A 16,847-nucleotide genomic window follows, 5' to 3' on the forward strand; every position below is an offset into this window, starting at 1 on the left:
CATAGAGCAGCGAGCTGAATTACCCTGAGTTACCCTCATAACAGATTTTATCAAAATATTTCAAACATTTTCTCTCTATACAGTAATACTTAAGTGGAGGCCAGAGAGCTGATGGTCTGTGAAGTTTAAATTTCACATGCACTTTTTAGCAAGAAGGAATAAAGTTCCTTGCACAGTACCTCCAAAACATAAGTCCTGATTTAAACCTTATATATTAGATAGGTTGGATGGAATTCTCTGTCATAAATTTAGAGAGCAGAGTCCACTAAACTTTGGATCATCATAAGAATTGCTCAAATCATATAACATAAATAGACCAGAAAGCAAATAGTTAATGGAGTGAAATGGAAATAAAAACAAGTCCTGATGCTTGTGTTCTGTATATAATATCTGCAGGCAATATCTTTTAATTGTAATATCAGGGAAATATAAAATGGGCCCAAGACGTTCTTGGATAGCATTTCTGTCACTACATCCTGATCACTTCATTCCAGGAATGATTTGGAATGTTTGTGTTGCTTGGATTTCCAGCATCTGCAGATTTTCTCTTGTTTATGATTTATTCCCTTGCATTTTTTGGAAAACAATAAGCTTTTTCAGAAACCTCCTTTGACTGTAGAACCGATTCAGATTCAGAACCACTGCAACTTAACCTCACTGCAATTCATTTTTCTTACTGGTGATGTTGATATTTATTTAATGCCAAATAAAAATTGTGAAGGAACTTCAATATGCCTTGTTTTGTAAGGGTGCCAAATACCCATGGGAAAGTGCCTTGACTGGATTTGAGGTCTGTAATGAAGATATTTACGGATTGAAGGAAATTCACATCAACAGTGACATCTCCTTTGCATTTCAGCAGTATTTTTATCTTACCCAGGTGAGCTCAGTATGTTCTGCACACTTTGATTTAGCAGATTATCATTTGTATTCCTGTGCTACTGTGGACCATTTGGATAAGGACTGCCTCAGTTCTGGGCACAACGTATAAATTGAACTTGTCGCACGCTGTTCAATCCCAATTAAATTTCTGGGGTGTCTGACTTATTTCATTACATTAACCTTTAGCATTTCTCTGAATTTTCTATTTGCCAATCATAAACTGTAAATGTTTCACAGTTGGTCTTAGTGAAACCCGTATTGCTGAGAGCAAGAGTCATTGGATAATGTCTTGACTCATCATTTCCCAGCATCTGTAATGGTTGAATTCACAAACTTACGTTACCTAATCACAGCAATGTCCTATTGGATCTAATTTCTAGTTTTTTTTTAAATTTTAAAGAATAGTTTTCTTTAAGCTTTAGTCATTTCCTACTCACAAGGTAGAATATTTAAATATAGTTCATGGTTGATCCTTTAGAAGTCCTGTGCACCAAACAAATGGGTGCGGAATACTACGGAGGCTATGAAGGAACTGACTAATTTTACAACTCTCTACAGTTTACTTTGTTCCTGTGCAGTAGCCCCCTCCCCCATACTAGGTGGTGATACAGCCAGTTAGAATGCTCTTCATGGTAAATTTAAATTTAATAAGGTCAGACCCTCCCCCCCCCCCTTAATTATTGTCCATGCAGATCTCAATGCTTATTTCAGCATTCAAGCATTTGTAAGACCCATATACACATGACAGTTTTGTGCAAGTGAGATCAAAATATGCTTTGATTAGCCTTTGATACTATGGTGCTTATCGTGTGGCCTCCATGTGTTTGTTTACATTGTGATCACAGAGAACCTGCAACAATGGCGACAGTACTACTGCACTAGTCATAATTGTGATAAAATTCCATTGTATGATGGCCTATTAAGTTGGATAGTTGTATGAAAGAATTCTCAACTAAGCTTTAGAGAAAAATAAAATTGCCTCATTATCTGGTTTAAGTCATTTGGTAATGATGTAGGTTTGCCAGAAACGTGTATATCTGAATGCACTATTGATGCAATTATGAAGTACCACAGATTGCAGAGAATCATTCAATTGTGCGTAGCAGGGGCAAGGTTTGAAAAGAAGCAAGCGGAGTCAGATGGAACATTCTGCACATCACAGATTGTTTGGGTTATGTGTAGCAGGAGCAAGATTTGAAAAGAAGAAAGTGGGTGTAGTTGGGACATTCTGCACCTGGGGTAATTAGGCACTTGGTAAGGGCCAATTAAAAAAAAGTTAGGTTTAAGCAGAGTGGCCACTGTGGGAACAGCCATTGTTGGAGTGGGCCAGTGTGGACTTGAGGCTTTGGTGAGGAGAGGCAGATGCTGTAGGTAATTTCTTTCTTATTGCACAGTTGGAGCAGTGAGAATGACAGGCAGAACAGTGGACTGCTCCTCTTACTGAATATGGGAAGTCAGGGAGACCTCCAGTCTTCCTGATGACTTCACCTGCGTCTAGCTGCAGCTTCTTACAGACAGTTTTAAGGAATTGGAATTGGCACTGGTTGAACTCCAGGTTATTCAAGAGGCTTGGGGTTGACTGAAAGGCGATAAAGGGAGGTAGTTACACCTAAGATGAAAGACATCATTGGTAACTGGTAGACTGTGAGGAGAGGAAAAGGCGATAGGCAGCCAGTGCAGGGTAATCCTGTGGTTTTTCCCATCAATAATAGGTATACCACTCTAGATAGTGTTGTGCAGGACGGCCTAGTGGAGGAAAGCCACAGTGGTTGGGTGTCTGGTAAAAGGACAGTAAAGGTGAGCTGCAGTGATCAGGTATTAAATGGTTAGGAGGACAGGCAGGAGGTTCTGTAGATCAGAATGAGATTCCCAGATGGTATGTTGCCTCTCGGGTGCCAGAGTCGAGGATATCTCGGATTGAGTCTGAAGCATTCTTAAGCAGGAGGGTGAGCAGCCAGAGTTCATGTTCCACGTTGGGTAGGAAGGGTGTCGAGGTCCTGCAAAGTGATTTCAGGGGTTTAGGTGCTACGTTAAAGGACGGGGCCTCCAGGGTCGTGATCTCAGTATAATAACCTGTGCCATGTGCTAATGGGGCCCGAAATAGGAAGTTGATATAGTTTAACAGGTAGCTAAAGTGTTGGTGAAGGAGGGATGGCTTCAGATTTTTGCATCATTGGGCTCTCTTTCAGGGAAGGTTGAGCTTGAACAGACAGGATAGTTTCCACCTGAACTGGAGGGGGACTAATATCCTTCCACGAAGATTTGCTAGTGCTGCATGAGAGGGGGTGTTAAACCGGTGTTGCAGGGGAATTGCAGTGGAGCACCAGAGCAGATAGTGGAGTGATTGTGGGGAAAGATGGTGTTAAGCTGATATTCAAAGTCGGGAATCAAAAGGGTTGAGCACAGTGGGGCTGATGTTCTGAGTTGTGTGTTTCAATGGAAGGAGTATTGTAGGAAAGGCAGATAACTTTAGAGCAGGGGTCAGCACATGGAATTAGGACATTGTAGCCATTAGTGAGACTTAGTGGCAGCTCAATGTAGCGGGGTTCTGTTGTTTTAGAAATGATAGAGTGGGAGGGATAGTATTACTAGTCAGGGAACGTGTGACGGCAGTACTCAGGACAGACTGGAGAGCTTGTATACTGAGGCTATATTGACAGAATTGAGGAATAGAAAAGGGAGTATCCTTTAATGGAATAATGTTTATAGGATTATATTATAAACCGTCCAATAGTCAGCAGGAGTTAGAGGAGCATATTGCAAGAAACATAAGGTTGTGATAGTAGGTGATTTTAATTTACCACATATTGACTGGGACTCCCATGCTGTAAAAGGACTAGTTAGGACAGAGTTTGTCAAATGTGTTCTGGAAAGCTTCCTTAATCAATATATTGATCTCACAACTAGAGAGAGTGTGATATTAGATCTCCTGTTAGGGAACAAGGCAGGGCAGGTGATAGAAGTGTGTCTATAGGAACACCTTTTAGATAGAGTGAACATAATGCCAGTAGTTTCAAGATAATTATGGAAAAGGATAGGTCTGGTCCTCGGGCTGAGATTCCAAATTGGAGAAGGGTTATTTGGATGGTATCAGAAGGATCTGGCTGGTGTGGATTGGGACAGGTTGTCTTCTGGCAAAGGTGTGCTTGGTAAGTGGGAGGCCATCAAAACTGAAATCTTGAGAGTGCCGAGTTTGTATGTAACTGACAAAACAAAACTCAGGGATAACAGGCTTAGGGGGAATTTGACACCATGGTTAAGAAGAAGAAGGTTCATAGCAGGTATAGGCAAATAGGAACCAATGAAGTACTGATGGAGTATAAGAAATGCAAGAGCTCACTTGAGGGAAATCAGGAGAGCAAAAAGAAGGCGTGAGGTTTCTCTAGCAGGACAGCGAATCCTAAGGGCTTCTATAATATATTAAGTACAAAAGGATAGCAACGGACAAAATTGATCCTCTTTAAGTTCAAAAGTGGTAATCTGTGTGTGGAGCCAAAAAAGATGGGTGAGATCTTAAATGCATTTTTTTGCATCTGTGTTTACTCGGGAGTCTATAGGTGAGGAAAAATAGCAGTGAAGCCATATACAGACTAGGGCAGAGGAGGTGTTTGGTGTCTTGAGGCAAATTAGGATGGAAAATTCCCCAGGGCCTGACTCGGACCTTGTGGAAGGCTAATGTAGAAACTGCTGGGGCCCTGTCAGAGTAACTAATGTTCTTTCAAGGTTTAAGAAAGGCTGTTAAGAATAGGCTAATAAATTATAGGCTGGTGAGCCTGACATCAGTAATGGATCAGTTATTGGAAAGTATTCTAATGGATCAAATACACAAGTATTGGATGGGCAGGGATTGATTAAGGATAGTCTGCATGGCTTTGTGAATGGTAGGTCATGTCTAACCAGTCTTATAGAGATTTTCAAGGAAATTGCCAGGAAAGTTGATGAAGGGAAAACAGTGGACACTGTCTGCATGGATTTTAGCAAGGCCTTTATCAAAGTCCTGTATCACAGTTTGGTCAAGATGGTTCAGCCACTTGGCATTCAAGATGAGCTAGTAAATTGGATTAGATATTGGCTTTGCAGGGAAAGCAGAGAGTGGTAGTAGCTGGTTGCCTTTCTGACTGGAGGCCTGTGACTAGTGATGTGCCTTAGGGATCAATGTTGGGTCCATTGTTGTTTGTCATTGATCATGTAGGGGGATCTATTTCAGTCAGAAGGCAGTGGAAGTGTGGAATGAGCTGCAAACAGAAATAGTAGTTGTGGGTTTGATTTGAACATTTAAGTAGAATTTGTTTAGGTACATGGATGGGAAGGGTATAGAGGGCTGTGATCAAGGAGTAAGTTGATGCAACTAGACAGATGAACAATTCAGCATAGATTAGACAGGCTGAAGGGCCTGTATCTATGCTGTATAACTTTATGAATCTAGGTAGGTAACATTTGAAAATCCCAGGGAGAAAAATAAATATTTGTTGTTCAAATCTATATGGACCCATTTTACATTCTATCATGGACCTATTTGATCTTTTACCTTCAGAAATACATAATTCCAGTTTGCAAATTCTTCTAAAAAAACTATCTAAAGGGATTAACTCTTGAGATGTACTTTCAAAGAGAACTTTTTTTTTGTTGAGTGTTCCTGTAGTTGCAAGATCTTGTATCAGCTACTTCTTGGCCATTTGTTTAAATTACTTTATTTTCTTTGGCTTTTAGGACCTGGAGTTGTTTCAGAAGGAAGGGGGTTGGGACGTGGTATACAGCATCGCTGAGTTTTGGCGCAGCCGAGTGACTTGGAACCCTTCTGAGATGTGCTATGAAATTAAAGGTACTTCATATTAGATGTAATAGGTTGCAGGCAGAAATTATATTCTCTTCTATGCTGACAATATCTATCCTAACAGACAAGCTGTGAGGATGAAGGTCATGGCCTAATTGCTCTGAAAGAATTTGATAAATAAAATAAACTCTTTCTATGGTGTAAATTTCTACATTTCTGTGAACCCCAAGCTCATGACTACTCTTACTTGTTAGAATGGGTGAGTTGTGTCCGATTTTGGTCAGGTTTACATTTTATACTGAGCACACCACAAAAACTGTGTGAGTGTCCTGATTTGTTAGTAATACACATAATTAAAGCATTCTGTGGGGAAAAATCCAGTCAAATTAGAAACATACTGAATTTTGTGCTTGCAAGTCGCTGATTATTTAATCTTATCTAATTTCAAGGAGTAATGCCACCCGATGAATATCAATCAGATGTTAACAATTCTGCCTTCACTGCTGTGGGTGCCAAGTACAGGTGAGGATGCAGCAGAGAGGGGTGAGATTTGTATTAGTTTTGAAAATTGACCAGTTTTAAGAATGAGAGTGATAAATTACCATTGTGTCAATCCAGCACAGGGGAGAGCTCTGATGGTTGGAAATGTCTTGTCCAGTGTTATTTATTTGGTGGATTTGAAGTTCAAGCATTCAGGAAGCGTAACTTCTTTCGGTCCATAATTTCCTCTTGCTGAAGCACCAACTGTAGTCCCACACTCGCTGCTGAAACACTCACTAATTCCAGAGCTACCTTTAACACTGACTCGAGCACACTTGCCATCCTGGCAGCCCCACTCTGTTCCACGTGGTGGCCCACCTTTCCAGTCACCTGTACTAATCTGTCGCAACTCCATAAAAGGAGCATGTGTAAGACCCAGCAGGAGCACTGTGGAGTGAAGATCCCCTGCAGAACTTCACTCCCTCTCTATAATCCGCGTGAATCTGGGCCCAGGTATGGGGCCCACTGGACGCCAAGCCCATTTACCGTTTGCTTCACATCCAATGAGATCGATCCTTCAAATATTGAGACGTACCAGATGTCATCCTTTCCAGGCTTTATATCAGATACTCAGGGACCAGGTCATAATTGGCCCAGTCTTCTGGACCCAAGTTGAAGTTTAGGTTTAATTATTATTCAGCTGTGGGTATCTATACAGCTAAATGAAACAACGTACCTCTGGGACCAAAAGAGAGAACTGTGCATGCGTGTGTGTGCGTGTGCAATGTTTTTTTGACTTTTGGAGCTTTAAAACTGAGTTCAGTACTTCTGGTAAATTCCATTGTTAGTGATTATTAATTCAGCTTTTCAGATTGTACTTTGAGTTTTTTCACATAGCACTGCTCCTAATTGCCGTTAATTTCTAGTTAATCAGTGGAATTTTTGTCATATTTTCCAGCTTACATTTTGCTACAGAGTTGGCGGCCAAGCTACAGATCGAAGTTCCGTCAGAATGGATGGAAATAGCTGAGAAAATCAAAGTGCCTTTTGACCATGAGAAGCAATATCATCCTGAGTTTGATGGATATAAATCAGGTGGTGTAAGATTTATTTTAAACATCCTTAATTTACGATCATAGTGCAGAGCAATCCTATCATCCAACTTATTCTCCTGTGACCTTTTTACTTACACATGCCCCCTCCCAGCAGCAACCCCCCTCCCAGTATGGTCCTTCAATCACCTATCTATAGTGAAAACAATCTGCTGTAGCCAATTAATCGAACAACCCTCATGGCCTTAGAACATGGGAGGAAACAGGCACATTCGGGAAGAGCCCATGAGGTCACAGGGAAAATATGCAAGCTCGACCAAACAGCACTGGAGGTCAGGATTCAGTCCAGTTACCAGAGCTGTGAAACTGCTGCAGTTCCTGCAGGGTCAGTGCCATCCAGCGAAGCCCAAGTTTCTAAGGAAAGAATGGAGAACAAAAATTGAAGGCCAAGATTAATTGTGGATACTAAATGAACAGTTCTTTCAGAAGCTCAGCTGTGTCAAATTTTTTTATGGATTACATTATGTAACATGTATTTGCTCCTCACTCTCTCTCTTGCACACACACACTCACACTCACACACACTCACACTCCATGGCAGTTAGCAGCTGTCCTGTATAGGGAGTTTCATTAAGGCCTGATGTTTTTCCCAGTGGTCAGGATGTTCCAGTTGTGAGCCTTTCAGTCAAAGATTACACTGTGTAATGAGTCTGGGTGAAAAATCTTTGGCCAACATCACCGTCTCTTGCAGCAGCTCCAATTGTTTTCTCTCTTGTCTGCAGCCCATACTTAGCACACCGAACAAAGAATGGAATAACTTGTGTGAGTAGCTGTTTCTTCCTTACAGGGGATGTTGTGAAACAGGCAGATGTAGTATTGCTAGGTTACCCACTCATGTATCCGATGAGTTCTCAGGTGCGGAAGAATGACCTGGTGATATATGAAGCTGTGACGGATCCTGAGGGACCAGCCATGACCTGGGTTAGTATATTAATTCTAGATCTTAACAGGCACAGGAGAGACACTGTGCTTAAAAGATTATTGTCAAACTTAGTTAATTCTCATCTGATGATTCTCATCATAATGAAACACCGATCCACCAGACCATGGTGCACCCACAAAACATATATCATGTGCTGTGTGTTCATGGGTGCACTGTGGTCTGGAGGAATATTATTTCATTTGGTTGTATATATGTACTGTCAGATGACAATAAACTTGAAAACTTACCAGTAAATAAAACAAACAGCAAGACATTTCATTAAGACTTTTTTTTTTGTTAGTACAGCTTCTGTATTCATGGAACATAGAAATCTACAGCACATTACAGGCCCTTCAGCCTATAATGTTGTGCCGACCATCTAACCTACATTAGAAATTGCCTAGAAGTTCCCTACCACGAAGACCTCTATTTTTCTAAGCTCCATGTACCTGTCTAAGAGTCTCTCAAAAGACCCTATTGTATCTCCCTCTACCACTGTCACTGACAGTGCTTTCCACACATCTACCACTCTCTGTTTTAAAAAAAAATACCTCTGATATCCCCCGGTACCTACTTCCAATCATCTTAAATCTATGCCTCCTCGCGTTAGCCATTTCAGCCCTGGGAAAAAGCCTCTGGCTCTCCACACGGTCAATGCCTCTCATCATCTTATGCATCTTTTTAAAAATGCTATTTATTATTCTTCTCTCTTTTATATTATGTATTGCATTGAACTACTGTTGCTAAGTTAACAAATTTCACGTCACATGCCGATGATAATAATTCTGATTCTGATTTATCAGGTCACCTCTCATCCTCCGTCGCTCCCAGGAGAAGTGGCCAAGTTCACTCAACCTGTTCTCATAAAGCACACTCTTCAATCCAGGCAACATTCTTCTAAATCTCTTCTGCACTCTCTATAGCATCTAGATCCTTCCTGTAATGGGGTGATCAGGTATTCAATGGATTGTGATGTGTCAAATGAACAGTGAAACTCCAAATGCTAGGGTTGAAATTTTTTTTTTGTCAATTCAATGGATATAAATGGAGTAAATTGCTTTATCATTGTCACGTGAACCTAGGCTCAAGGAAAATTTTTGATTACCAGGCCATCCATCCCTACAGAGCATTTCTTCATCTCAGTACATTGAGATAGTACAAGGGAGAAGCAATGACAGAATGCAAAATGAAGTGTTACAGAGAAAGTGTGGGGCAAGCAGACAATAAGGCACAAGGCCATAACGAGGTAGACTGAGGCCCATTTTATCAGACTGGGGATCTTATAACAGCAGCATAAACTGTCTTTGAGAGCTTCTATCCCGGTGGTACATGCTTTCAGACTTTCGTACTTTCTGCCTGATGGGAAAGGGAGGAAGAGTGAAGGTGTGGGCGGTAGGAGTCTTCGATTATGTCGACTGCTTTACTGAGTCAGCGAGAAGTGTATGGAGGGAACCATGATCTGTGTTCACGACTTTCTGCAGTTTAATGCAGCCTTGGGCATAGCAGTTGCCAGGCACAGCCGTGTTGCATCGGGATAGGATGCTTTCCATCTGGATAGATAAAAGTTAGTGAGAGTCGAGGGGATATGGCAAGTTTATGTAGCCTCCTGAAAAGTATAGGTACTGGTGCATTTCTCATCCATGGTATCTATGTAATCGGACAAGGACAGGTAATTGATGACATTCTCTCCTAGGAAGCTGAAGCTCTCTGCCCTCTAAACCTCAGCACCACTGATGTAAATAAGAGCATATGCACCCCCTTCCATCCTGATGTCAATGGCTTTTGTTTTGCTGACTTTGAGGGAAAGATTGTTGTCATGGCACCATGTTACTTGGCTCTTTATCTCAAATTCAAAGATTCAACGTACAGCCATGAAACAAGGAAAAGCATGGAACCTGTTCAAAGAAAACAATCAAACCTCCTCCATTTGCAAAAATAAACAACACAAATGGTAAAAAAAAATGAAGTGAGAAACACAGAATATATAAAACACAAAATTGAAAGAGTCCAGGCAGATTCTGTTCAGCTCAGCTCAGTCTAGAGCTGTGCTCCTTCCAATATTCTGACTCATCTTTCTTTTTGAGATTTGGCCCAGTGTGTTGGAACCATCTGCAAACGAGCAGAGTCTGCCCTTGCAATTGTGAGTAGAGTTGGGGGCTGAGGATGCAATTGTGGGACTCAAGCGTTCAGAATATTCGTGATAGAGGTGTTGCTGCCTATCCTTACTGATTGTGGTCTGTCAGTCGGGAAGTCAAGAATTCAGGTGCAAAGGGAGATGTTGAGTTCCAGGTCTGAGAGTTTGGAGATGGGCTTGCTTGGAATTATAGTATTGAAGGTGGAGCTGTATAAATTTTGTCTAATGCAGCTAGCTTTACTGTCCAGATATTTTGTTCAATGAGCAAATTGGCACGGTAGTGTAGTGGTTAGCACAACGTTTCACAGTGCAAGTGACCTAGCTTCAATTCCGCTGGTGCCTGTAAGGAGTTTGTATGTTCTCCCTGTGACCCGTGGGTTTCCTCTGGGTGCTCCAGTTTCCTCCCACAATCCAAAGACCTACCAGTTGATAAGTTAATTGCTCATTGTAAATTTTCCCATGATTAGGCTCAGATTAAATTGTCGGGTTGCTGGGTGATGTGGCTTAAAGGGCTGGAAAGGCCTGTTCCACACTGTATCTCCTTAAAATATATTTTTTTTTCAAGGGAACAATATCTCCAAGCCTTTTTGAAAATATTCTGTTTACTACTTCATGGGAATAATATAGATTCCTAATATTGTTAGACTCAGGATAGATCCTTAGAGATGTTGGCATCCAGGAACTTGAAGCTACTCCCTTTCCACCGCTCATCCCTCAATGAACACTGATGTGTGTTTTCCATCTTCCCCTCCCTGAGGTTCACAATTAATTCCTTGGTCCTGCTGACATTGAGTGTGAGGTTGTTGTTGCAACACCACTCAGTTGGCCAATCTATCTCACTCCATTGTTATTACCTGAGATTTTACCCACAACAATGGTGTCATCAACAAATTTATAGATAGTATTTGAGTTGTGTTGAGTGTAGACACACAGTTATGAGTGCAGAAAGAGTAGAGCAGTGGGCTAAGCGTCCACTTTGAGGTGTTCCTGCATTGACTGTCAGTGAGGAGGAGGCGTTGTCACCAATCCATACTGATTGTTATCTCCCAATGAGGAAGTCGAGGATCCAATTGCATATGGAGGTATAGAAGCCCAGGTTTGGAAGCTTGGTGATTAATATTGAACTCCAAATTATAATTGATAAACAGCAAACTGACATGTTTTGCTGTTGTATCGCTGCTCCAAAGTAGATGCGAGAGCCAATGAGATTACATCCACTGTAGACCTGTTCTGGTGATAGGCAAATTGCAGTGGGTTCAGGTCCTTACTCAGGCAAGAGTTAATTTTCTTGCCATCATCAGCTTGTTGAAGCACTTTGTCACAGTTGATGTTAGTGTTACCGGGTGATAGTCATTGAACCAGCTCACCCTGTTCTCCTTGGACACTGGTATGATCACCGTACATTTGAAGAAGGTGGGAACCTCAGCCTACAGCAGAGAGAATTTGAAGGTGTCCTTGAGCCAGTTGGTTGGCACAGATATTCTGTACGTGGCCAGATACACCACTGAGGCCTGACACCTTTACCCTCCTGAAGGATGTACTGACACCAGTCTCTGAGCTAGAGATCACAGGGTTGCCGGATACTGCGGGCTTTCACATAGGTGCAGTGTTATTGTCACTTTCAAAGCAGGTCCTTTAGCTGAATCAAATCCGTGCCAACTATCGAGTTCCCAATCAATACAAAACTCTGATCATCAGCATATAGCATCCAAAAGAGGAACTTATGGTCACTCTACAGACTACTTGTTCATTTACAACAGGATGAAAAAACACACAGAAGGAAAAAGAGCTAGGGAAACAAAAATATGGAAAAAAAAAATAATTACAGGAAGAGCAAGAACGTAAGAGTAAAAATTAGATATGCTGCTTAATACCATAAGAGTAACTAGGTTTTGACTAAAATATGAGTTCATTGTTATTAGAATTTTAAGATGATCACAGTTATATCCAATTCTATCTGGTCCACCTGGATTTGTAAAGATGATGTTGTGATGATTAGAGAAGGGAAGCAAATAATCTTGATAAAAGGAACTTGTTGAGTGTACAAAGCCATTTCATATATTTAGAATAATGTTTTAAACTTATTTCAGTAGGAGAATCAGTTTAGAAACCTTTAGGGCAATGTTATTTTTCTTACTAGTAATTCAAAGATTAGCAAAGTTTGTCAGCTTTGCTGAAGAGCTATTGAAATCCTTAGTGGATGACAATGAAAGTCTGAGAAGAGGGGGCAAAAATTAGGCTGGTTGTTGAGCATGCTTCAACATTTATAGCACTATTAAATGGTATGTTGTGTACATGACAACCGACAGTTTCACCACAGAGTGTACCAGTGAGAAAAGAAAGCTAAACTAAATTCTGATGGCTCTGATTTTCTATGAGCATAGAAAATTCCATTTTTGCCCACTCACCAGAGAGGTAAAATGCAATTTGCCCTGCTCTTAACTGAATAATTTAATTCTTGTTAAATGAGAACCAGACATTCTAACATGCATATGGCATTTAGAGATGCTAAATTTTGACCTTTAAATTGGCTAAAAATGAAACTTTAAATAACTGGATCTTTTTGAGTAAAGGCAGATATCTCTGTAATATTTATTTAAAGATCATGAGTTATTTGTTTTTCCCCCCTCTATGGAAAAAGGCATTGCAATACAATACAATTGAGTTATGGAGTCATAGAATCGTACAGCACATAAACAGGCTCTTCATCCCAACTCATCCATGCCAATTGGGTAACACTTAAGCTAGTCAAACTTACCCAACGTTTGGCCTATATCTTTCTAACCTTTTCCCATCCATGTACTTGTCCAAATGCCTTTTAAATATCATTATTATACCTGCCTCAACCACTTCCTCCAGCAGCTCATGGAGAATACCCACCACACCCTCAGGTCCCTTTTAAATTGCACCCCTCTCGCATTAAACCTATGCCTCCAGCTTTTGGCTGTCCTTCCCTGGGTCAAAGCCTATTTGCATTCTTTCTACCAATGCCTCTCTTGATTTTATATATCTCCTGACTCCGCCTAGTCTCCAGCACTTAAATGAATGGTGCCACTGAATCTCAAGTGAAAGTCCTAGCCTGCTCAACCTCTCCCTTAGGTCTTTAAGTCCTGGCAATGTTCTCATAAATCTTGCACTCCTTCCAGCGTAATGATATATTTTCATCCTGAATAAAATTATTCAATTGAAATTCAATTTTCCCAAAATCAAACCTAATAACGATCAATTTCAGGATGTTTTGCATAATTTCAGAAAATTAACGCCCTAGGAAGATGACTTTCTACTTGCAACTGTTGCAACTATTCAGGTTGCGCATGGGAGGACAGCATAAACTAAGTTATCCAAGGAGCAATCATCATTTGGCACTCCCTGGAGCAATGATAATTTAGCAATGCAACACTGTACTCATGTCCCTTTAAGGTGAATCCATATTAGCTTTCAATCCTCTGGGTCTCCCTTAAATGCACTAACCCCAATTGCAACTTTCCTCCTTCCTTTCCAGTCTTGCAATTCTGAATCAGAATCAGCCAGAAAAACAGATATAAAAAGGTTGTAAGGTAGTGTTCATGAATTCAGTGTCCATTTAGAAATCGGGTGGCAGAGGGGAAGAAGCAGTTCCTGAATTGCTGAGTGCATCCCTTCAGGCTTCTGTACCTCCTTCCTGCCAGAAGCAATGAGAAAAGGGTATGAGCTGGGTTTTTTGGGATCCTTAATGATGGATGCCGCCATGAAGGCTCTGCTCCTCAAAGATGTCTTGGATACTACAGAGGCTGGTATCCATGATTGAGCTGACTAAGTTTACAAATTTCTGCAACTTACTTCTATCTTGTGTAGTAGCACCCCTCCCTGGGTGATGCAGTCAGTCAAAATGCTCTTCACAATACATTTGTAGAAGTTTTCGAGTGTCTTAATTGACAAACCAGATCTCAAACTCCTAATGAAGTACAGTCGCTGTCTTGCCTTCTTATAACTGCATCGATATGTTGGGACCAGGTTAGGTCCTCAGAGATACTAACACCTAGGAACTTGAAACTGCTCACTCTCTCCACTTCTGATCCCTCTATGAGGATTGGTTTGTGCTCCCTCACCTTGTACTTCTTGAAGTCCACAGTCAGCACTTTGGTCCTGTTGATGTCGAGTGCCAGGTTGTTGCTGTGACACCACTCAACTGACTGGTGTACCTCAACCTGTAGGCCCTTTCGTCACTGTCTGATATTCTATCAGCAATGGCTGTACCATCAGCAAATCTATAGGTGACATTTTAGCTATGCCTAGCTACATGGTCATGGGTGTAGATAGAGTAGAGCAGTGGGCTAAGCATTCATTCCTGTGGTGCGCCAGTGTTGATCCTCAGTGAGGTGGAAATATCATTTCCAATCCACACAGATAGTGGTCTTCCAGTTAGGAAGTCAGAGATTCAGTTTATTGTTCATTCCAAAGGAGGCCCAGGTCCAATATCCCAAAAATTAGATCCCTTAACTCTCATAGCCCCTCTGTTCATCCTAACTTCCTGAGATCTCTCATTCAAATCCTGATCACCACCCACGCCCAAAGGCCACAATCTTTTCAAGCAGCACATCATAATCTGGAACAGTTTTGGGTCTTCAGACTCTCCTTCTTGAACAGACTCTCATAGTGGGTGACATGGATTCAGTCAGGATGGATATCATAAGAACATAAGAAATAGGAGCAGGAGTAGGCCATCTGGCCCATCGAGCCTGCTCCACTATTCAATAAGATCATGGTTGATAAGAGAGCTCTACACACTTCCTTTTACCTCATAACCCTTAATTCCCCTGCTTTGTAAGTCTGTCTAATATATCTTAAATATGTCTTAAAAATATTTAATGAAGTAGGCTCTATTACTTCATTAGGCAGAAAATTCTGCAGGTTCACAGCTCTGTGGAAAGCAGATTCTCCCCAGTCATGAATCTGTTCCCCAAATTTTGACGCCATGTGACTGGCCTCACCAATATCCTGTACAGTTGCAGCATAAACTCCCTGCTCTTAATTTCAATCCTTCTAGCAATGAAGGGCAATAGTCCATTTGCCTTCTTGATAATCAGTTGCACCAGCAAACCAACCTTTTGTGATTCATGTACAAGCACTCCCAAGTCCCTCTACACAGCAGCATGCTGCAATCTTTCACCATTTAAGTAATAATCTGATCTTCTGCTTTTCCTTCCAAAGTGGGTGATCTCCCATTTACAAACATTGTACTCCATATACCAGACACTTGCCTACTTCACTTAACCAATTTAAATCTCTCTGCAGGCTCCATATTCTCTGCACAATTTGCTTTTCTACTCAATTTAGTGTCATCAGCAAACTTAGATATGCTCCATTCGGCCCCCTCTTCCAAATCAAGTTATGGGTTGAAAGGTTATGGGTTCATCACTGACCCCTGCGGCACTCTGGTCACCACTGACTGTGATCCAGAGAAACTCCCATTTACACCAACTCTTTGGTTAACTCTTCCTCTATCCATGCTAATACGTTACCCCCAATCCCATGAATAAGTCATCTATGCAGCACCTTGAGGGATGCCTTCTGGAGATCCGAGTATATAGCATCCACCTGTTTCCCTCTATTGACTGTGCTCGTAATTGTGAATAACTTGCTGTGAAGCTTGCTTAGCCCACCGTTTTAGTTCATTATAAATTTTTGGTTAAGCTTTTCTCTTCCATGGCCATTTGAGGTTGAGGAGACGATAGGGGTGCAGATGGAAGGTGTTGAAGGGAGTGCAGGGTCTCATGTGAAAATTAAATCCTTATTCATATCTCAGACTGCTGATACTAAAGCATTTTGATGTTTTGAGTCAGATTTCACCCAGCCGTGAGCACCAAAGGCTAAAACCTTTCCTCTCATTCAATGAGATTCAAACAAGACAACTGACGGATAAGAAATTTAAGAGCAAATGGATGCGTAATACTTGGGGCTTCCTGGAATGAACTGTCAAGGCTTAATCATTATGTGGATAGTATATGTTGGAACTCTTAATTCATGCACTCCTCTTCCGTACTTCGAGGCCTTTTATAGTATAGGAATTGAGTAAAGTTATGTTGCAACTAAAACACTCAAATTTGTGTGCCTGGAGATCCAGTAATCAGTAACTTTTGCAGTTGCTGGATATGATGTTTCAATTAAACCTATGAAAATTGAAATGCTTAATATTGTCAACAAAATTATTGCATGATCAGAAACTACAGGTTCAAGATGAAGCACAGTTAGAATCCAAAGCAAAGTAGTAGAAAGTAGCCAGAATGGCAGTCTCTGGTGACCTTTGAGGCAGGAGAATATTGCTTCATGTTTACAAATTTGATAATAATAAGACCATATGACATAGGAACAGAATTAAGCAATTTGGCCCATCAGGTCTGCTCCACCATTCCATCATGGCTGTTTTATTATCCTTCTCAACCCCATTCTCCTGTCTTCTCTCCATGACCTTTGATGCACTTACTAATCAAGAACCTATCAACCTCTGCTTTAAAATTCGTAATGGCTTGGCCTCCACAGCCATCTGTGGCAATGAATTCCACA

The 16,847-nt window shown here is 41.1% G+C and overlaps 1 protein-coding gene across 8 annotated transcripts in view; it reads left to right on the forward strand.

Moving 5' to 3' along the window:
- The window catches only part of pgghg (protein-glucosylgalactosylhydroxylysine glucosidase), a 48,696-nt gene that overhangs the window by 16,817 nt on the left and 15,032 nt on the right, over positions 1-16,847 (forward strand). For 7 of the 8 annotated variants that reach the window (XR_009513299.1, XM_059975634.1, XM_059975635.1 and 4 more), the window contains 5 exons: positions 749-880; positions 5,593-5,704; positions 6,106-6,178; positions 7,095-7,231; positions 8,036-8,169. Coding sequence is in view for 6 of the 8 variants with exons in the window: in XM_059975634.1 (XP_059831617.1) it covers positions 749-880; positions 5,593-5,704; positions 6,106-6,178; positions 7,095-7,231; positions 8,036-8,169 (588 nt within the window). In the remaining 2 variants the exon portion in view is untranslated. Of the gene's footprint in view, positions 1-748; positions 881-5,592; positions 5,705-6,105; positions 6,179-7,094; positions 7,232-8,035; positions 8,170-8,973; positions 9,126-16,847 lie in introns of all 8 variants that reach the window. The other variant, XR_009513300.1, reaches the window with a different exon arrangement.

This window comes from Hypanus sabinus, chromosome 7 (assembly GCF_030144855.1).
Source record: "Hypanus sabinus isolate sHypSab1 chromosome 7, sHypSab1.hap1, whole genome shotgun sequence".
NCBI lineage: Eukaryota > Metazoa > Chordata > Chondrichthyes > Myliobatiformes > Dasyatidae > Hypanus > Hypanus sabinus.